Source organism: Paroedura picta, chromosome 1 (assembly GCF_049243985.1).
Source record: "Paroedura picta isolate Pp20150507F chromosome 1, Ppicta_v3.0, whole genome shotgun sequence".
NCBI lineage: Eukaryota > Metazoa > Chordata > Lepidosauria > Squamata > Gekkonidae > Paroedura > Paroedura picta.
Genome location: NC_135369.1, coordinates 138,692,357 through 138,715,764, shown reverse-complemented (window position 1 = coordinate 138,715,764; position 23,408 = coordinate 138,692,357). Strand labels below are relative to the sequence as shown.

At 41.2% G+C, this 23,408-nt stretch overlaps 1 protein-coding gene across 2 annotated transcripts in view; it reads right to left on the bottom strand.

Annotated features, from left to right (window-relative positions):
* Nucleotides 1–23,408, bottom strand: part of IBTK (inhibitor of Bruton tyrosine kinase) — a 52,802-nt gene that overhangs the window by 17,318 nt on the left and 12,076 nt on the right. For both annotated transcript variants that reach the window (XM_077305921.1, XM_077305913.1), the window contains exons 6-20: nt 21,964–22,134; nt 20,328–20,445; nt 19,505–19,685; nt 17,798–17,921; nt 16,571–16,745; nt 14,593–14,764; nt 11,769–12,377; nt 10,443–10,529; nt 10,028–10,110; nt 9,895–9,932; nt 7,366–7,462; nt 6,116–6,217; nt 5,412–5,529; nt 4,097–4,157; nt 366–493 (exon numbers count right to left, since the gene is read on the bottom strand). In XM_077305921.1, coding sequence (XP_077162036.1) covers nt 366–493; nt 4,097–4,157; nt 5,412–5,529; nt 6,116–6,217; nt 7,366–7,462; nt 9,895–9,932; nt 10,028–10,110; nt 10,443–10,529; nt 11,769–12,377; nt 14,593–14,764; nt 16,571–16,745; nt 17,798–17,921; nt 19,505–19,685; nt 20,328–20,445; nt 21,964–22,134 — 2,264 coding nt within the window. The remainder of the gene's footprint in view (nt 1–365; nt 494–4,096; nt 4,158–5,411; nt 5,530–6,115; nt 6,218–7,365; nt 7,463–9,894; nt 9,933–10,027; nt 10,111–10,442; nt 10,530–11,768; nt 12,378–14,592; nt 14,765–16,570; nt 16,746–17,797; nt 17,922–19,504; nt 19,686–20,327; nt 20,446–21,963; nt 22,135–23,408) is intronic.

Sequence of the window (23,408 nt, the reverse complement as noted above, 5' to 3'; positions counted from 1 at the left end):
TACCTAATTTAAGAACATGTTAGGAAGGATTTCTTGCCACTTTAAGCATCCCTCAGAGCTCTTACAATATATCTACTTAAACCTGACCTTGCTCACTTTTAAATGGAGCTGATGAAATCCACACTGGGCCTTTGCAATACACAGAAACTATGCAAAGTAAAAGCTCTCCTTAAGTTACAACCACTTGGGAGAAGAAAACAGCTTATTATTTGAGAGAACTTGGAACACTCAGCTTTCTTCTATACATTCACTACCAAGCCATGCCACTCCAGAGGTAGACTTGATACTGATGGTCTTGTGAAAGTACGAAGCAAGGGACAGAGAGACAAGAGAGCTGTATCAGAAGAAAGAAAGCGGAACCTTACTGAGTAGCTTGCTCCGTACTTAGTTCTTCTTTCAGGAACACAAAGGTTTCTCCCTCCTCAGGCTCCAACGAACTGATATCAGGACCATCTTGATATGGCGTTATTATTCTCCTGACCATAGCTGGAATCTACAACATCATAAATTCCTTTAAGCTGCATATTAAGGAACACAAGCAGGCCCTGAACTAGTCTGGAAATGTAAAAGCTTGAAGAGCCATAAAAAGCCCTTCACAGTGAATTGGTCTAATGAAGAGGTTTTATAAATATGTACAGAATACATGGCTGGGCACTACTCTTATGGTTCAAAGATATACTCTAAATGATCAAATGGCCAAAATTCTCCTTCTTCAGTGGTATTTATCCCATTTTAACTTACACCACAAAGTTATTAATGAATTTAGTTATAGCCTTCTTTTTGATCTATCAAATCCCCAAGATGGCAAATGAAATTAAATGAGCAAGCAGAATGAACAAACCCCAACTAATAAACCTAGTTTGCACAGGTTCTTCTGAAAATATCTGCCTCTGCAGGACACCAGAGCATCAACTGAGAAGGGACCAGCAGGCAAATGCCCCTTTGGAAGCTACAGAACAGGTTTAATCCAGCCCAGAAAGAGATGAAAGATTCCAAGGGACAGAAGGGCACAGACAGCTGGCCCTTGGATCCCCTCCTTCAAAAGCACCAGAACAGCTGAGTTATTATCTAGAAGACGATACAGTGGGAGGTTCTGCCACAGCTAGCTAAGCCCTGTTTAATACTTGGATGGAAGACCAGCAAAGAAGCCCAGGGTTGTGATGCAGAGACAGGCAATGGCAAACCACCTCTGAATGTCTCCTGCCTTGAAAATCCTACAGGGTTGCCGCAAGTCAGCTGACTTGACAGCACTTTCCATCACCGCGCATACTTAGAGCTAACTCCAAAAGACATGAAAAAGAGCAACTGCCCTTCCAAAAACACCAAGACAGAACAGCAGAAGGCCCCTTGCAAACTCAATGAAGAGATGTATTGTAATAAGAATGAGGTGGAGATGAAGCAAAGGCCTGTATTTTTTAAATGTAAGCTAGTTTGAGGAGCTTTCAGTTGAAAAGCAGGACATATATATATCAAATAATTCAGCAAGAGAACAAGGAAGTCTGGCCACAAGGTTCAGTTCTCCTCTTTATGTAGTTCCAGAAACCTTGTAACACATTAAAGACAAAGACCAGCCACAAAGGTAGAAAACCTAAAGAAGCTGAAAGAAGCAGAAAGGTAATGTTAATGAAATTTTCAGGAGCCTGCTCCCTTGATGACTCCTGTTCTGCTGTCTGGGAGAATTAGGAATTTAGCAGAAAAGAGAATCAGGCTGAGTAGATCTTTCAGAAGGGACCGGTGGAATATAGATAATTTTGTTGCAGCAAGGATATCCCCCCCAGGAGTGGAAAATATTGGTGGTTGACCCTTAGAGAGATGGGCCGCTGATAACTGTTTTGCTCACATCATAACTTGAATGCCTGGGCAGAAAGTTGTGGACAGTACACAATATACAGAAGACACACCAGTACACTGACATAGCTGAACAAAGCTAAGCTGCCTCAGGCAGACTGCCCTTTCCTCCAGGTGACTGAAATGTAGCAGATGCAATGATGATTTTTTGGGGGAGTTTTTCTGACAAGGTTAACAACAAGAGTGGAAACTGCTGATCCAGGAGACAAGACAAATTTGGATTTACAAAATAAAGGTTTGATATCATCTCTCATGAGAGTCTACTAAGTTATTTACAATATTTATATACTGCCTTTCTGCCTACCAGGTGACAAGAATGCATTCATTTGTTGGTTAGAAGCTGGCCAAACGGGAAAGGGAAAGCAAATAGACACTTCTTGTAATGGAGGGCAGTAAGGAGCGGTGAGATCCCACCAAGGCTGGTACTGAGACTATGCTCCCTATTAAATTACCTGGGAGTAAACAGTAGTCACGTCTGCCATGGACAGTTATTCAGGATGGTGAGAAATGAAGCAAACTGCAAAGAGTTGCAAACTGGGAGACAGAGTGGCAAATGAGGTTCAGTGTTAGTGTAAAGTAATACACAAGGGAGCAAAAATCCACATTTCACATGTATGCTAGTTGGGTCAGTTACACTCAGTGACTAAAACGATCTTGGGATCATGGCTAATAGTGGGAAGAAAGTGTCAACTTAGTTAATACAAACAGTGAAAAAGACAAACTTAATCCCTCGGATTATTAGTAAAAGATCAGAAACAAAACTGTCAGCATAACCTGAAGCACTTTAAGAGCTCTATGGTGCAGCAACATTTGAAATACTATTTGTATTTGTGGTTGCTCAAAATCAATATTGCAGAACTGGACAATGTGAAGAAGAGGAACATCAAAAGGTTGCAAAGATCAAAGAAAGACTAAAAGAACATTTGGCTTTTTAGCTTAGCCAAATGGAACTTGGAGAGAGAACTTTTTCTTCTACATCCAACGAACAGCCAAGAAACTAACAAGCAGCCAGCAGAAGCGTCAGACAAGTGACGTGATACAATCGCATGGCTCCTGTGATCAATCCAATGGCTTACAGTATCTTCCACATTTTGATGAGAAAGGTGGACAATGATGTGATAAACACCTGCAGATTCTGGCTCAGCTGCATTTTCCAGGCATCCCACACAGATTTGTACAATAGTTCAGTTGCAATGTAAATAACGTAAGGAACACAACTACGTTTGGCCACAACTGCTACTCCAGTGCCTACATCAAGATACGCATCTAAGAGCATCCCCATGCTGCAGACCTCAGTCTTACAGGGAGTGTTGCCTATGCCTGGATCAGGCATATTCCCAGGTACTTCACCTCCTCTGGATTAAGTTTCGGTATATTAGCCCTCACCCCGTCCTTCACTGGAAACACACACAAACTCAGAATCTCTGTTGCTCCCTAGAATCTGATGGAGAAAGTTAGAGCTGGATGATGCCATACCTGTAAGATCCAGGCAACAATCACTAGGGCTTTCGTGACTTCTGACCTATTCTTACTACTCAGTAGAACCCTGAGGCACTCTGCAGGCCAATGGCCATGCTGCTACTGAGCGGCAATCTGCCATCACCAACTTTTGGAACCTGACAACCAGGTAGGACCCATGCAAACCACAGCCACATCTCAACAAGGCACTCCAGAAAATGCCATGGTCCTGGACACTGGCAAATTATTCAGAGGTCCAAGAGAACTAAAAGGAACATATTTCTCTTCATCCTTGTCCAACACAGGCCATCTATCTTCTACTGAAGTAATAAAATGAGGTCTCAGGTCAAAAGCGACATAATTTTATTTATTTTATTTTATACTCCCACATTTTAATTCTACCACTGAGACTAACCATCAAAATAAGCTATTTTTAAAGAAAACACAAATTAACTAAAGCGGCCCCACCCCTCCCCTTACGTAGCCTGCTGGATTTTCTTGTATAATGCATACAAACAGTAAACAAACCAACTATAAGGCATTTTGCTACCTTACTAGGCTCATTCTAAAATGTATTTTCTGCAACACTAATGAAAACATGAGGCAGACATCTGTGTTATATAATTAGCAAATAAGCTGCTAATAAATCATTCAGAAGAACCTAAAGCAAATCAAGGCATATGTTATAGATTCAGTTCAATAAGCTGTGCCCACACTAGCTACGAAGAATAATTTTCATTAGCAATCTTATTTAATGCAGCTACATTTAATAATTAGTGGTGCAGCTTACCATTTTTCTATAAGACACAGAAAGGTCATTCAAAACATCATCACTTAAAACATCCAAAGCCCTAAAACAAAACCCAAACATATTAGTATTATTAACAAAATGTACATCCCTCCTTTCCACCCTCACAAAAGTCACCAAGATAGCAACAACTTTAAACATGCTCAGTAAAATCTCATATTAAAACCATTAAAACACCTCCCGTCCAAACATACATAATTAAAACCAACTATGTACAAGGACATAAACAGCAATTAAAGTAGTGGTCAGAAAAGAGGGATCACTGAGGGAATGCCAACAAAAAAACCTTCATTCTTTGAGGGAAGAAGGCACTTTTATTCAGCTGCACTCTAATATGCTGTAGCCTCCCATGATTTTATCTACATATTGTAGAAAACAAAGCCATTGGCTCTTTACAAGCAAACCAGAAACGGTAATGCTGATGATACCAAAAACAGCCTTGTGAGGTAAGCCTGTTACAGAGGAGAGGGATTGTCACAAACTGGAGACTATTTACACCTCTAGTTCGGAGGACAAAGAGAAGAATGAGGAAACTGAGAGGTAACTGATGAGGCTGGAGAGTGCAGCCCTGAGTGTAAGACCATAAGCGAAACTAATGCAGGAAGAAACGAAGTGCTTAGCATGTAAATGTAGTTAAGGTTATAAAGATTTATCAGTGACTCTTGCGACCCCCCCCCCCAACACACACATATGTCATTTCCTTCCAGTTCTGAAAACAATCTCATCAGAAATTCTCCAGCTTACACTTGAGGACACCCAAAGCTGAATTTGGGGCAGAATGATCACTTAGAATGATAATGATATGGAATTTCATGCTGGCACTGTTAAAAGGAAAACCAAGTGAAGATGGTCACATGCCTAGTAATGGACTAGCATCTGAGAGACCCAGGTTTGAGTTTCTCCTCTGTCATGGAAGTTCACAGGGTGACCCCCTTAGGCCAGTCACACACTCAGGCTAACCTACTTCTCTGTGTTGTTTTGAGGACAGAATGAAAGGGGAAACAATGTCATATGCTGCATTGGCCTCTATCAGGGAGAAGAACAGTGGTTGAATGAATGAATGAATGAATGGATGGATGAATGAATGAATGAATGAATGAATTAACTGTTGAATTTCTAAACCAATTTTTTAAAAAACCTGAAAAACAAATGATAACTAATCAAGCTGTTCAAATATTCTGTGAGGACAGCTGCCAATATAGAACCTTCCAGACACCAAGATGCATAAGCCCCTTTCAGATTCCCTCTGGATCACTGTTCCATCGTGCTTCCAGAGCCACCTTATCGCTTTCCTTACCTTGTTTCTAGTATAGCTGCCATATTCAGCACTATGAACTGAAAGCAAGACTGTTTCAATTGTTCAGCATTATACATCGCTGCAAATTCCAGAAGTTCAGCAGCATTCTTTAAAGTAACTGAAATTGAGAAGAAAAAGGTGACTTAGTGACTCAGGAACGAGAAAGGATAGCATAACTGGCAAAGGAAAGCAAATTTCCCTAAGTCACTAGTTAACAGTAAATTGCCCATACGCTTTCGAAAAATTCCAGCATCCAAACTAAGCATTGAAAAAAGATTCTGATGTATATTGACATAAAAAGAGCCACATTGCATCAGTCTAATGGGCCATCTAGTCCAGCACTCCATCTCACACCATGACTAAGAGGTCCCTAGTTCTAGGGCAAACTCTCATCTCAGCCTGAGCACTGGAAACAGATCTCCTGTGCTACCCCCCCCCACACCCACACACCAATGATAGGCACAACCTGGAATGACCAAATATGTCCATGACATGTTGTGAGGGAAGACAAATCTGTCTGCCACTACTGACATTCTCACTGAAATATCACTGATTGGGTTCCCTGGAACACACTTGTGAGGCTGAGTTGGAGCATTAAGTTTTAAGACCACGCACCAAAATATTAAATAACATTAAGATTTCCCAGGGTTCTAAAATAATAGGCAAATAAATACAGTAACATTCTGAAACAAGACACAACTCACGCTTTTCTGTAATGGCCACCTCACAGATTTCTTTCAGTCGTAACATGAGGAGCTGGTCTGCTACCGCAAGGACACCACAGATAAATTCCACATTTTGAGATTCTGGAAAGGATTGGAAATTGGCATCCTGAGTAAGTTTCCAACTTGTAATACTTAAGGTCCACCTTAGCTTCCAGCACTTTCTAACACCCAAAAGTAACATAAAAGGAGCATCAAACAGGGAGCCTACTGGATTGCCTCTCTGCAAAGAGGAAGGAGGATGCTCTACAGAAAAATAACCCCTGCATGGATAATTCGCCACAGTTCAATATAAATGATTGCTTTCACATTCTTTAAGCCAGGGGTCCATGGACTCCCAGGGGTCCGCAGCTTTCTCCTCCTACATTAATGGACTTGGCCACAAGCTAAGGAATCAACTGTGTCCATTGATGGGCAATAGGGTTATGAGTGTCCTACAGGATGAGCGATAGGGTTGTGAGTGTCCTGCAGATTGCAGGGGGTTGGACTAGATGACCTAGGAGGTCCCTTTCAATTCTATGATTCTATGATTCATTGCTTCCCCTGCCAAATATGAGTTATTTTATGGTATATGCACCTGCATGCCTACTCCTGCCTTAAATCACCTTCAGTCTCTTCCCCACTCAGTTATCCTTGAGCCTGCCTGCTAATGCAGGTGGTGATGTCACTTTAGGAGGCATGGAAGGGAGGTGTGGCCAGCTGACATCACTTCCATGGCTCCTCAAAACCTAAATAATTATTTCAGAGGCTCCTCCATAGTCAAAAGGTCGGAAAAGGCTGCTCTAAGCTCTCCTTAGCCTTATATATCAATCTTCCTCTATTTAACAATATTAATCTTCTACAGCAAAAGAAGTCAACCCTCATCTAAATAAATATTCCTAGCCACTCACTTAATAACTGCTCACCAAAGGCAGTACTTTAATGCATCTCTCTGCCTGCCATGTTTACACAGAGGCATTTCTCATAGCTCTCAGCTCAATTTCCATCCTCCCCAATCTTGATTTAACTGAGAAAAACACAGGAGAATATTTTAAATAACAAGTCGCATGCAATGGATTTGCATGCCACCATTTTGTCCCATTAACCAGGTCCTTCCTTATCAATACCACTCTCCAGCCTTGCCCCAGCACTGTTCATTCATTCCAAAAACTCCATCCTCAAAGTACCACAGACACCCAGGCAAGCTATTCAGTGCTATTCTATGAGTTCCAGAAATGTTAACGGCTCCTCACCTTTTATTGCAACAGCTTCATCAGTATAAATATAATCAAGGATGACCCGCAGGACGTCAGAAGGGAATGGCATCTCCAGAGCTGCAGAACGTGATGCCTAAATGAACAACATCAAAAACTTTTGCTTGAAAATGGGTGGGGGGAGTTCTTTTCAAATGGGTCAAATATAATTATTGAGACAACCAATGTGATACACTGTGCTGCAGATGACACTTCTATAAAACATCATGGTAAGAAAAAAAAGTAAAAGATGCATAGAATAGACTGTCTCACTGTAAGGCCCCTGTCTTCTCAGTCAAGACACCCCGATCTGATCCTCAATCTCCTCTTAGTGGTTTTGAAGAGCACCCCTCAAAAGCCTAGGTCACGCTTTTTCAACCAGGGCTTCGTGAAACCATGGAGTTTCTTGACAGTCCTGGTAGGGTTTCCCAAATGAGTAGCAATTAATGTTTTATATATTTTTAAAATTGGGTGATAAGACCATATATGGTCATGGTGAGTTTCTTAATGGTAAAAAAGTTGAGAAAGGCTGGCCTAGGTGAAATGGGAATTTCTGGGATATGTTTCAGAGAGTGCATCTGGCCTGATGTCCAGAGCACTTTCCATCGTGGAGGCAGGATGTCATACCCTCAGCTTCAAAGCATGCACAACACTATCATATCCCCGACATCAAGGGATGTTTCATCAAAGCAATGTGGATCATTTCCACTTGGTGGGGAAACCGTCATTTCCAATCCAACTATTATCAAAAAGAGCCCAAATATCCAATCCACCCAAGATGAACTTTCAAGAACAAGTTACCTTCATTTCAACACCTGACCTTGGAATGCCAGCTGCCCTTTTCTAATGTTCCCACTGAATTTTGAAGGTAGTTACCTTCAGTTACCCAACCAAAGTCCACATTTTCTCACCTTACCCAATCCTGATCCCAGGAATGAAGAATCCCATGTTAACCTATGGACTTATATTCCCCATAAAAGAACCAGACCAGGTAGGTGAAAAGCATGCCAGATTCTCCCACTACCTATATCCCCCTGAAACCGCTTTGCGGGCTCTTCTCTCTCCTCACTAAACTTCTGCTGCATAGACTCCTTGTGATTCTCAGCTTCTCACTCACCTTGGTGTAGGTAGCATTTCCCTCTCCTTTTTTCTTCCCCTTTATCCCCTCTTCCCATTCTCAATGTATAAGCACACGTTTATTGTGATAGAGGGTTATTTTATTCTCAGTTCTACTTGTATAGTTGTGTTTATAGTCTTAAAGGTTCACAGTTGTAGTCTGCCTCTAATTGTGTGTCTAAGTGCTAGTAAAAAAATATTTCATTTAGTGTGAATTGGTTGGTCTCTGTTACCCTTTCTCTTGGAATTATTACATTGGAATAAAACCTCTATATACACTGGCAAAAGATCCCTAGCTTAACTGGATGGAGATCCTGTAACACAGCGGTCCGCGACCTTTCGGCTGCCACGGACCGCTGCTCTGGAGAGTGGGGAGAGGGCGGCCTGGGGGCCCTCACATGCGCGGCAGCCCCAGCGCAAATGCGCGTGCGCGGACTGCCGTGCACGTGCGTTTGCCCCCGGCATGGGCGCTAACACGCGTGTGCGGCAGTCCGCGCATGCGCGTTTGTGCCGCCGCCATGCCGGCGACCGTGGCTTCGCCTCCTGGCCCCTCCGGGCCGCCAGCAAATCAGCTGCCAAAGCGGCTGATTAGCTTGCGGCTCGGCAAGCTTCTCTTCCCTCCCCCGCCCGAAACAAGAAGCTTGCTGGGCGGCAAGCGAATCGGCCGCTTCGACGGCCGATTCGCTCGCGGCCTGGCGAGCTTCTCGCTTCGGGCGGGGGAGGGAAGAAGGAGCCACGGCCCGGCACCGGGCCGCGGACCGCAGATTGGGGACCACTGCTGTAACAAGTTAATGTCTACCTCTCTGGTTCCAGTTCAGGTAACATCACCTTTTGTTTTCTGAATGAAAATTGAAGATTTACTTGGACTTCATGTGCCAAAAACATCTGGATCATTTAAGAGGAACTTCTTATTGATCAGGAAAGCCACGTTCCAAAACCACACCAAAGCCTCTGTTTATGTGCAACAGGAATGCACATGATTTGTTTGCCATATTCATGAGATCATCCTTCCCATCTCCTCCCCACATGGACAGAAGGTATTGTTGTAAGAAAGAAATATTTAATGGCTATCAATTGCCACTGGTACAGTGCAAGTATTTATTTATTATGTTTATATACCGCCCTCCCCGGGGGCTCAGGTAACCATGACTCATGGCATACAAACATACCGCTACTGAAAAAGGCTTCTTGTGGCCAAATTGTTTATGAAATCAAACATGAAGTGTCTGCCATGAGAATGGGGAATGGTCCATCTTCCACAGAAACGGCCTTCTTTCAAAAGTAGAAAACAGCCATTGGAATAAACTCTGATATTCTTCCTGGACATAACCTTCTGTTCTCCCTTCCCCCAAATCTCCAAACAAACATTTTTATGCATATGGAAGAAGAATCCCATTGTCCTGGTAAACTTACCTCAATCCAGGAGCTACTAAGCATACTATGGAAGTAGTCTGCAAAAGGAATAGAGATTTTTTTATACTATTAGGTAATCATGAAAAGACACAGCTATGAACAAGGTAACAGAAATAGCTTGCATGGTACTTACCGAGTCTTGCACAGAGTATGCATTTGTGACATGGGAATTCCTTTCCATCTATAGACTTCATGGTTACATCACAGAGGTATGAGCTAAAGGATAACAATAAAATATCTTGAGGCCATCTATTGCTAAAAACCAGAACAATCAAATTCAGATTGGTTCTTGTTTGCAGCTCACAAACAGCTTTCACAAGGAAAAATATCAAAAGCCATGGAGAAAAACACTCTAATTTAGAGAGAAAGGAGATACATCAATTAAGTATTTGAGCAAGAAAGTAATTTCTCTACCAAGAAAATGGGAAGGGAAATGTGAGTTCACTTACAGGCCAGGCAACAGTTCTTTTAAAGTTAAAAAAAAAAAAGTGACCAGGCTATATACAGGCTATTGTATATTTGACCTATTAAACTATTTTGAAACTCACAATTTTTTCTGGTTCAACTTTGGTTTATTTCCATTTTTTTTGTTGACAACACTGATTCGTCCATTTCTCATTCTGACTCCATCAAGTCTGCAGGGAAAGAACACAATATTTCAATTGCCACCCGATAGCGTTTATTTACTACATACTACCTTATTTACTATGTAAGGAAAACTACACTGACATACCACTGTGATATTAGTGACCCATTATGCACGGGGGTTTTAGCGCACATTCGGGGTGGAATGGCGGCGACTAAAATCACGGATAACGCACGGAGCCGGCTGCAACCGGCTGCAGCTTCGGTGCATGCCGCCAAAAAAGCCGCGTCAGTGAAACGCGGAAGAAAGCGCAGCTTCCGGGTGAGCGGGGCGCAACCAGAAGCGGCGCCCGGATCGGCGCGTGCATAATCGGTTACTCTGGGTTTTGCCGCCGTCGCGCCCCGCGTATAACCGGTATGCATCGCGTCTTCCCCCTCCGCGTTTTCCATGTGACCCGAAATCGCCGTTTCGGCGGCCGTGCATAATGGGCCAGTGAGAAGCTAATGACAGAACAGAGGGAAGAAAGTTCACGAGGAATGACAGCTTTTCAAGACACACAAGGAGAAAGATTGTTCTATTTCTCTGAGTTCCGTCGGCTATTCCAATACAATGTGGAAACCTAGCAAAGTGTGAGTATTTTTCTCCCAGAACAGGAGGAAATTGTGTAGTTAAAAGCAATTATTGCATAGGTTCAATACTTCTGAAGGAGAGCCTGTGATGCCCCATAGAGGCCCGAAGGACCAAGGCTTCCTGGCATCCCATCCCTGAACATGAGCTACAACTTAGATGCAGACCACCAATCAGAGCTGATCAGAGCTGTCATATAGAGCATTTCATCAATAATCTAGAAATAAATATATTATATTATTAATGGCATTAGAAAATATGGCAGAGTTAAACAGCTCTATTTTACTAAAGCACATATTATATTACTCATGGGATTAGAAAATACGGCAGAGCTAAGTAGCTCTACTTTAACTAAAGCATATTGTGTGCAGAACTATCGATCATAATTTGTTTCTCTGAAACAGATTTTTAGAGCTGGGCTTGACTAAAAGGATTCCAGCATTAAGGGCCCAGTTGTGTCATCTCCACTGTCTTTTAAGAAACTTCCTGCCAAAGAAGTTATTTTGGATCCATGCACCTGGCAATCTATATGTACGCAAAAATCCCATCTGAAGACAGAGAACTAGACACAGGCCCTTCTCCCGGTGACTTGGAGTCATGGGCACAAAGCAACGTGATATGAAAATGAACCGAAAGACGACCTCTACAATATACACCATACCTTGAACTTAAGCTATCCAGTCCAAATTTCTTTGCAGCCGCTTGTAACATTTTTATGAGATTCACTTCTTCTCCAACAACTTTGCCTTTCTTAGAAGCTGATTTTGGTTTGCTCTTCTGTGTTTCATTTACCAGCTGTGCCTGATTGCTTCTGTAAACCTCAAATGCAGACTTCTTATTAATATCTTCATGAACAGTTATTTTATTAAAGTTTGAAATTAAGGTGTCCTGATATTCTTCCGTTTTTTCTTTGTAAATCATTTTGGGCATATGACCACAAATCAAGAGATCACACGAGTCTGTGTAAATGTACTGCAGAAGGTACATAAACAAATCTGGGTGAAGTTTTTCTATCACAAACAGATCACAACCAATATCATCTTCCTCTTTGCGGTAAAGATCAGGAGAGTCTAGCCAATCATGGTCTGAAATGAAGAGTTTCCTGAAAAAGTCCGAGCGCATTGCCAAAATATACTTGTGCACAGGGAAAACCCTGGCGCCAACCTGAAAAGTCACATCATGAATGGTGTCCGTAACGGTCGCTTCCTTGAGTAATTTGCCAAAATCTTCAGCAAAGTTAGACAATGACACACTTGGAATTTCATAGAGACTGAAAGACAGGGGTTAACGAATTAGTTTGAAGTACTCTTTCATTTCATAGTATTAAAATTGGCAAGTACTATAAGAAGAGGAAAAGCTTCTAAATACTATTGTGTGATTCTCCATTCTCATTCTTCAAAGTGAAGATCAAAACAAATCCTTATGAAATACATAATGATCCTGAATTTTCAAGTGTAAATTGGGTAGTTAGAAAGGGTTTATTGTACATAAATATGTATACCTTCAAGATGATGGCAGCTTTGGAAACCTCAAAAGTGATGTGCCTATTCCACGTATTTAAGTAGCAGTTTCAAGTATCTTTAAAAACAATTGCATCATCATTTTCTGTGCTAAACAATTTTCGTTCTCATGATTAAAAAAAATATTGTTATAATTTTATGTCTATGTCTTGTAAGCCACCTTGAGCAAAGCTAGACTCGGGATTAGTCTCCAAAACAGGCATGAAATAAGGATGGGGGGGTTAACATGATAATTTCTACTAAACAAAAATAATTTACTAGCATTTTTAAGACCAAATGTGAGAAGCATACAGACCAATTATAAGGAATTCCTCATATTAAAAAAAGTATCTGTAAGTTTTTTCATTCTTTTCTGTCTGCATGGAAGTGCAGAATCCACTGGATGGAATGTATCTTGTGGGGTGCCCCAGGGTTCTGTTCTCGTTAATCTCAATCAGTTAGCCTCAGTTAACGAGGCTGCTGAGTGAGATTGTGCAGGGTTGCACGACACCCAGCTCTCTCTCTCTCATTATCCATGCCTCCTTATGTGCACATCTTGGTTCTGATTGCTTGGAGGCTGTGGTCAGATGGCCAAGGCAAAGCAGGCTAAAGGTTAATTCAGCCAAGACTGAGGTAATGACCGTTGGGAAAGCTGATATCCTAGAGGGCCTGAATCCACTTGTCCTAGATTTCAGAGCAGGTTAAGAACTTGGGGGTGCTCATGGCCCTCCCTCATTGTTTGAAAAGCAAGTATGCATGGTAGCCAGGAGCACCCTCTCAGAGCGGCATTTGATTCACCAGCTTTCATTATCTACATTCAGCTTATCTGGCTACACTGATCCACGCTTCTGTTGCAGCCTCCTGGTTGGTATAATGCAACACACTCTACGTGGGGCTGCCCTTGAAGACAACCTTGAAACTACAACTGATCAAGAATGCAGCAACCCAACTGCTGTCGACACCAGGAAATTACGTTGCCCATTTTCACACAGCTTCATTGGCTGCCAGCCTGTTTCCAAGTTCAATTCAGGGTGCTGATTATGTCTTCTAAAGCCCTCCACAACCCAGGACTCACATATTTGAAGATAGCCAGAGTGGTGTGGTGGTTAAAAGTGGTGGACTCTAATCTGGAAAACCGGGTTCAATTCCCCACTCCTCTACATGCAGCCAGCTGGGTGACCTTGGGCTAGTCACAGTTCTCTTAGGGCTGTTCTCATAGGGCAGTTCTGATAGAGCTCTCTTAGCACCACCTACCCCACACAATATCTGTTATGAGAAGGGAAAGGTGTTTGTAAACTGCTTTGGGACTCTGGGTAGTGAAAAGCAGGGGGGAAAAACAGTTCTATTTAAAGAATAGTACATATCTCCCTATGTACAAACTATGCTCATCAGTCTGTCTACTTAGGATGGCCCATCTGGCATCGACCAGAGATCAGGCTTTTGCCATCATGGTTCTCTGGACTGGTCTCACGAAAGAGGAGATGGGCCCCCCTCCTTGGAGATCTTCAGGAAGCACTCCAGGGCCTTCCTGTTTGCCAGGGCATTTGAGTGGGTTTGAACATCAGGCATCTGGGGGGGGGGGATGGATCTCGGGTTTGTTAGTTTATTTATGTTTTAATTATTGTTGTAAGCTGCCTTAAACCAAGAGAAAAGGCAGGATATAAATGTTTCAATAAATATATAAGCCAACTCTGGCTTCAGGTCTTTATGTTTTAACACTACTGGCAATATTTCCTCATTCTACAGACTGTTAGCTTTGGTTTAATAGTGTTGCATAGCCTACCGTTTTCTAGCCCAGCTGGCTCACAGACCAACCTTATTAAGCTATCCATGTTTTCCTCGGTTGCTGCTACATTTAAGCAAAGGAAGAGCTACAGAGATGTGCCAGAACTAACAGCAAGTCAGCAAAAACAATTCTGTGCATTCGGGCACCATTCCCGTCCAGACCTTAAGATAAGTTATTCCCATCAACAGTTGGAAATATACCTTGTTTTAGGATCTGACTGCAAAACAGCAAAGTTGCATCCATTTGGATCTGTGGTAATACTGACAGCTCTATGAACAAAAGCAAGCTTCTCAAGCCGTATGCGTTCACACACACTGCTTGTATCGTTAATGGACATGCCATTTGAAGAATTCTGAAGATTTGTAACAATCTCTGTTAAAAATGAAGCATTTAAATTAATCAGAATGTAATTCATGAAGCAAATGATAACACTATCGGAATAAATCCACTGATTTGGAATACTGGACTGCAAAAAACGATTCTGTATGGCCTTAGTGTGATCAGACACATCCTTAATATAAAATCACCTCAAGCCCTTTCTTTCACTTAAAGCTGAACTAGATAGCATCAGAAATGCTGCATTCATCTCTATATTTAGGTCAGTTCTGTTGGGCCGCTATGTTGGTCTGAAGCAACAGAACAAAGTTCGTTGGTCTTAAATATGCCACTGGACTCAAAGTTTCATTCAGGGCATAAGCTTTTGTGTGCATGCACATATCTTCATGTGCATGGACATGAAAGCTTATACCTTGAATAAAACTTTGTTGGTCTTCGGTGCCCATGGCCTCAAGCTGAGATCTATATTTAGGTCAGATAAAGTAGGCTATTGAAGCAGAGTAGGTCTAGATTACTGCAATAAGAATATTACTGCATCTAGCATTAATGTTGATGGCTCCCAACAATTTTGAAGGTGGCAAAACCAGATTGCTCATAGAGAAGTGGATTTTTAAGGTATGCATTTGTCAGTTAATCAAATTTTGGAAAACTAAGAAGTGAGACTGATACAGGAGCAACAGATGGCTAACAGTCTATTAAAAGACACAATACAGGGATATGGGGAAACTGATCTACTCAACCAAGAATTTATCAAATCTTCAAGGAGACAGATTTCGGCACATGTATACTTTCCCAAACATTATTTATTTCTTCCTTCCTCACATTTTTTTGTAGGCCACCAGTTTGACTTTTAACAACAATTTTCCCCCAGTTCTATGCAAGTTGACACTTGACTTTCAAGACACTAGATGGCACCAGCTAGTTATTTTTGCTGCTGTTGATATAAGAAAACCAAATGATACAAGGGCAAGTTCTATGACTTTCTGAACCATTTTTTAAACTCAGGAACTAGCAAGCTAAAGGGATCAGATAAGACCCATTCAGAAACTCCTAGTTCAGTGTTACAATATTTTTGATTGCATTACAAAAAGTACAAATGTTCACAAAACACGCTGTAATCAGTTTCCCAAAACAGCCATGAGAAAGGGCAAAGACAGCTGAACCTGATAAATAATTCTATATTTAAGCATGAGCACATAGTTCAGAACAAAAGTAGATAGTGTGTGTTTAAGGCACTAAGGGTGATTATGCATTTGTTTCCACGTTAACCCAGAGAGAATAAGGGATGTGCAATTTGATTTGGATCGGCTGAAAAGTAGCCTAATCAGCCTTGATTCAATCCAGTCCAATTCACCATTCTTCTGTAAGTTTAGATAGCTGGATCAACCTTATTTGAATTGCTGAAATTGCATTTTGGCACCAAAAAAAGCAAAAGAAAAAAAGAATAGGCATGTTTGTAAATTCACATCATAGGAAATAGCAACTTGGAGGTTCTTTTGAAGAGAGGTTCCCGCAGACACCCTGCTAGTTTGGTGCCTCTCCCTCAACCCCCCCCCCCCCCCCACACACACACACACACCACCACCAAGCCTGGAATATATGAAAAGGGAAAAATTCCCACGGACATCAATGGTACCACTGGTTTCAGTGACGCTGAACTGATTTGGATTCGATCAAATCGATTTGACCAAATCAGAAACAAGATGGGTGATTTAGACTAATCTGAAACTGTCTGAATTTATTCCCTTTTGCACATCCTCAGACTGAATCAGAACTGGTGAGATAAGTTCCCTCCCTGAAATTTCTGCCAAGGTCAACAGATTAAAAGAACAATGAATTAACCTTTCTTTTCTGAATTTTTGTTCTCATCCATCCATTTTCCTCTGAAAGCTTCCCCTTCCTGTGTAACAAACATCAAGTCGCTCTTATTTAAGGAAATATCAGATATGCAGACTTGGCGGCCATAGACCCATCGGCACTGCTTCATGGGACTGTTGGCAGATTTCCAGCAAAACACCTAGAATATCAATGCAATTACCCAGAAGTTGGGGAGGGAAAAAGCATAAAGTAGAAACCAAAAACAGAAGTAGGTTTATGAGCTCACATTTTTTCAACATTTCCTCTCTCAGGTTAGTATTCTGAACTGTATCATTCCTGTTCTTAGAAGCTGAAATGTCTTATTCCTATCTGGACAGTGTATTTGGGTAAATTGTTATTTATCTATGACTTTGTCCTAATATATCTCCTCTCCTGATTCCCCTTTTCACTTAAATTGTCCTTTCCTTTAGGTTTCACCTTTTTTATATTTAAAAGGAAACAAAATTAATACATGCCAGGTATTAAAGGAATCAAGAATCATAGACTAAGTGTTGGAAGGGACCTCCTGGGTCATCTGGCCCAACCCCCTGCACTATGCAGACACCCACAAACCTATCGCTCATAGGTAAAGTACTAAGTGATGTATTTAACAAACAGACTTATGCAGCTATTTCAAGATTGCCATGTGACAGACTTTTAAATAGGTTCACTAATAGCATTTTCTCATTTCTATAAAGCCTTGCAACAGGGACCTTTCACTTCCACTCCAATTTGAAGTGACTGGTACAATTATTTTTAAAGGTTTCATGAGGCTAATATGCGGAAGTTAAAATGCCTATTTGTTTTATTCAAAATAAAAATGAAAATTGCAATAGCAACGGGCATTTTCTCTGTTATAGCCACCAGCTTTTCTGCCAGCTTAGAATAGAGTACTAGGAGGGTGTTTGTGAGAGTCACCCACACAACTCTATTTTAAGTGTGGATAACTGGTCTGGAGCAGGGCCTGATGCCATGATAGGGACCTACCCAACCCCCTTCCACAAGCAAGGAAGTATGGTAAGGAGTGTATGCAGGGCTTCAGCCAGATTTCATTGTATGAAAGCAGCATACACAAAGAAAAAAATCCTGGTTGGAATGGAATAAGACTCAAGTACTGAAGATAAAATTTTAAAATAGCACATTTTGTCATTACATGCCAGGGGAAATGTTTTGTCCTCTTTTTAAAATGTTGAACTATCACAGGAAACTCACCCTTCCAGCTTCATCCAGGGCAAGAATACAGATTCTCCGACCTTCATTTTCCTTAAGATGTTGAGGATTTACTCGGTAGTCCAAATTACCTCCTCTAACAAGAACTTTTTTTAAGTTTAGTTGTCTGAACAATGAAACATTAAGTTAAATTTAGTATACACACACCAACCAGAAGCATAAGCATCATGCCACAATAGAAACAGAAAAGAGAAAGTATACAATAAAAACTTTCTAAATTACATGAGCTACAAAATAAGCATAGACCTGCATAGACCAGACTAGCCTCATTGTATCTCAGAAGCTGAGAATGATCAGCCCCGACTAGTATTTGAACAGGAGATCAGAGCTGTGATAGCCTCCTCCTCCCCCCAAAAATGGTATTTCTGAAAAATCCCAGTTCCAAATACCATATCATTATTTGGGCTTGGTTTTTTTTCAGAAATACCAAGCTGTAAAAACTGACCCGAACTGGAGGGGGGAGGATGTTTTTTTATGCAAGCCCCTAGTAGGTAGTGAGCCTCTTGTGGCGCAGAGTGCTAAGGTGGCAGACATGCAGTCTGAAAGCTCTGCCCATGAGGCTGGGAGTTCAATCCCAGCAGCCGGCTCAAGGTTGACTCAGCCTTCCATCCTTCCGAGGTCGGTAAAATGAGTACCCAGCTTGCTGGGGGGTAAACGGTAATGACTGGGGAAGGCACTGGCAAACCACCCCGTATTGAGTCTGCCATGAAAACGCTAGAGGGCGTCACCTCAAGGGTCAGACATGACCCGGTCCTTGCACAAGGGATACCTTTACCTTTTACCTTAGTAGGTAGTAGATTCGGGATGAACAAAGGGAAATATTTCTTTCCACAGAGAGTAATTAAAACGTGGAATTCATTTCTGGAGGATGTAGTGATGGCCACAGGACTAAACAAGTTTTAAAAGGGGAGTATAGTTGTATCAGCGACTACTAGCCATAGTAACTGAGGGGAACATCCACATTCAGATGCATTAAAGCTCTGAAACCTGAAGCTAGGAGACAACATCAGGGGAAGGTCTCAGCCTGTACACCCTGTTGTTGGCCCTGTAAGGAACTGGTTGGCCATTGTGTGAGACAAGATGCTACACTATATGGACCACTGGTCTGAACCAGCAGGGCTCTTCTTATATTCACTAGGGACACTCTAGTGTTTTAGAGAAATGCTAAATATTATGACAATTAAAAACATTCTATGGCAGTGACTGAGGGAGTTACATAACTGCAGTATTTTAAAGTATTTTTAACTTGAAATTTGGCAATAAATCAGCACAGAGAAATTTCTGCAGGAGCTGCTAGTATGATCTTCCTGTTAAAGGTTTGTCCTGCCCTGAAGATAAACACAGGGCACACTCAAGTACCCAAGACATTCATTATTACCCAGGTAGATTTTTGCTGTGTCCACTGAATGCTACCCCACCTTGCTGTGCTCCAGGAAAATTAAGCATAAAGAAACAGAATAATTCTGTATTCCAGAGTACTTCATAGCTAATGACATATGGGCAGCTCTTGTCAAACTTCATACAACTTTATAATGAATATATACAGTATCTATCTTAATAATCCAGGAAGTCTCCAATTGGGATTAAACTAAATGGATCTGTTCAAACAGAAAGTCTGGTTATACAAAACAGTTTGCTTAAAAGGAAAAAAAAAACAAGCGTATAAATGTTCCAGAGAAAAGCACTCACTTGGAAGCCAACTTCTTGCACTGATAGTCTGTGAGCAAATAGATATCTCCTCTTTCAGTAACACAAACGGTGGCACCATCACTTGCAGTCACGTAGGACATTGTAATGTCCTTATGATACAGAGCAGAGACTTGGCGAGGAGAACTTATGTACTTTTCTCCATTAGGATCTAGCAAATATCCTGCAATATAAGAGAGCAACCAAAATGTCAGCTTTTTCAGATCCAGCACTTTTTAGCATTTGAGCACAAGACTTCTCTGTTGGGTGGGTGGGGGGGAGAAGGTACCACACATCCATAAAGATATATAAAGACCAGGCATAAAGTTAAAATACATGAAGTGGCTTTATAAGAAATCACACCACTGGTCCACATTGATTAGTACTGTTTCCTCCAACTGGCAGTGGCATTCCACAGTCTTCCCCACACCACCAAAACACACAAGACACTCTTATTCTCCAGGCCAAGTGCCTTGACTTAGAATTGTGTCTCAGTCCAAAGGGGATTCTTTGTCAAGCTGAACTTTCCCCATCTGCATAAATGTCTAAAACTACTTGAACAGAAGGTACGCAGGCCAAGGGAAGAAAAAGTGTCAGAATAAGGAGGATGTCACAGAGAGGTACAGAGAGCTGAATAGAGCAGAGATGCCTAACCAGTGTCTTCTTGTCTGAGACTTCAGTCACACCATTAAGCCTTTCCCCCTTGCTGTTGCTGCTCTTTACTGGTAAGACAGCGAACACATTAACCTGCGTCTAAGAGGGATGGAGATATCAAAGAAGATTTTTCTCTAAAAGAGAGCTTTATACTTAAAACTTTCTTCCTCACCTAGCTGCCCGCCGTTCAGTCCCATTGTGTACACTGCTTCTTTTGTCCATAGCACTGTATGGAATCTGCCTGCAGCTACCCCAGTCACCATTCTTCCTTTGAGGTTTTTTGCTTGAACCTGTATGCAAAATCAAAAAGAAATACTCAGTGCCATGCACCGCACTAGAATATTCTAGATATGTGCATTTTGTTAGGGACAGAAATGTGCATCAAGATTTTTAAAATTGTCTTTCAAAAAGATAAAGCTTGATTCAGAACAGAAGACACTTCCAATCATATAGGGAAGGAGGGTCAAATAAGGAAGAAGGGTCTGTAATCCCCCCCCCCAACGCACACAGACTTCAACTTTGCGCCTGGGACTCTCCCAACTCTTGGGAGTAGCTGTTTGGGTGAGGCCAAAGCCTGAAAAACCTGGGGATATAGAAAAGCCTCAGAGATCTGCTCATAGTTCTTTGAATCCAACTCACAGAAAACAGGTTACAGTATTTGCTGGCGTATAAGACTACTTTTTCCCCCTGAAAAACATGCCTCCAAGTGGGGGGGTCGTCCTATATGCCGGGTGCACTTCAGTTGGGATAGACATAGCTGCCCATAGTACTGTAATATTATTTAACAAACTCTATATTTTGAGTGGAAATATTGGGGGGTCGTCTTATACGCCCAGTTGTCTTATACGCCGGCAAATACAGTAAGTACAGTAACCACTTAAAATGAAGGATTGTAACTCTGATCCATTTAATGAACAGGGATATATAGTAGTACTCTGGAAATCCATGCCCAGTTAAAGCTATCATGCTTCCCAGTTCTATATGGCTTCCCAACTGTGTAATTGGCTTCAGTTCTACTTTCCATAACCAGCTTTTAGACTATTTTTAAAGCCATGTATTTGTCATGTTGCTGCTGTTGCTATTAGCAGTATTAAAAAGCAGCAATGAAAACTACTGACTGTTTTATCTTGGCAATCTGCCTTGCTCATTTAACAATTGAGATCTGGAGGAAGATGCTGAAAGAACATGCAGTACTGTTTTAGGAGGTGAAACTGAAATCTGTGCCCTGAAGTCTTATAGGCCAAATTTTGGGATTATAGTCTACCACATCCTAAAGATTCTTACCAGAAAATACCAGAGTCCCAGTTATTAAGTCCTCTTCTCAACTTAAATCATTCAGAGCAAAAACAAATAAATATCTGAAGTAAAAAAATTTTCACATTATCCTCCCCCCTCCCCCGATTGTCTCAGGAAACAGGACTTTGGAAGTTCAAATTTCATTCTGGAAGAAGGTCACTGGTTACTTTGCCTGGCCACAATCCCACTAAAACCACTGCCAGTGCTCAGCTAACCAGCTCTTTATTTTTTTTAAATGTTCTTCACTTACTGATCCAAAGTGCTAGGCAGTGGTGCAAAACAGTGTTCAAAATTCACAGTCCTCCTGTGAAGAAGCTTGTAGAAAGCAATGTTATATGAACAAGATTAGAAAAACTGCAGCCTTACAAGCTGATACTTCTTTTAAGGAATCTGAAATATTTTTTTTCTATCAAAGGTAATGGAGATATGGAGTCTGGGAAGCAAGAAAGTGCTCATACATGTAATTTACAGGCATGCCAGAAACTGCCTCCACTATAAAAGGATATTTTTACCTGTCTGGGAACACTGCAGTTAGGAGGAGGAGGAAGAATACCCAGCTGATGAAAGGTATTCAGGCCGAAGGTGTATACGCATCCATCTTCCATCAATACAACTGTATGATCTTTAGCTGCTGCCACTTGAGAACACTGATGAACCATCAGACTTTCCAGCTGTCTAGGGATCTAGAAGAGACCAGCAATGGAAAATTTTGCAGTTGACATATGTGGGTCAGCCTGGAACTCTAGCGCGATAGTCTAGAGCTATAGAACTCTAGCGCAAACATTTAAATAAAATGATATTTAAATAAAATGGTATTGTATGACTGTCTCTTGCACACAGATGTATACCCCACTTTACTGCATTACAATTCTGATGCTGAATTTACAGACATCTTAAAACTTTGCTTTTTTGTTTATTTATTTTTTGCTTTCAGCATTTTATTTATTTATTATTTATTTATTTGTTTGTTTATTTTGCTTTCAGCATTTTCCCCCCAAACCATGCTGTTTGCTAGTGATCTTGATTATCCCAACTCAGGAAACAATAGAACTGTAACAACCCATTTTTGAATATTTCCAATTCCAGTGCAAAATTAATAACTAATTGTCTCTGCCTTTGGAATATGGCAGACTCCACATACAACAAAATAAGAGATAAACGTGGCTAATGCATTTATGAATCTTAAGAATATATTTACTGGACAGGGAAGAAAGCCCTGTTCTCTGATCTTATTCTAGCAACTTTCAGTGATCTGAAGTCCAGCATCTTATTCCTTTCACAAATGAGAAAGAGAATATGAAAAAGAAGTCTGGAAAACCAGCTTTAACATTTCTCTTGGTTTGCAATTAAAGCTACTGTAGTTTGTCACTTGTGCTTTGTCATAACATCTGTCAGCATGACGTCAAGTTTTCCAAGGGGCTACAAAAACAAAATCAATGCAAGTCAAAAGACTACCAAATTACAGTAGAAACTGGATTAAAAATGTTAATTCCCATCTGCCCAAATAGATTGTGCAAAAGACTTGTTTCAAAAAAAAATCTTCTGCACAAAACAGACATAGCTACATTTTAATGTTAATTTTACATACATGTTTAATAAAAGCATTAAACTGCATCTTAAATTTTCACTAGACTGTTTTCCAGTGAATGCCTGCCACAACTAGAGTGTTATATTAACTGGCAGATGCTCTTCTTCACTCTGACCTGGACGATCCAGACTAGCTAGATCGCATCAGATCTCTGCAGGAAATGGCCAATCTCCTCTGAACATCTCTTGCCTTGAAAACCCTTTGGGGTCGTCGTAAGTCAGCACTTCCCACCACCACCATCACCATCCTTTTTGAGGCAAGAGCATTACCAGCAACACAGTAACTAAGAGTCTCTTTGACAGCCAGTGGAATTGAAAGCAGATACAGGAATACTAAACTCAATGGGTAGCTCTACAACTACCATTTGTT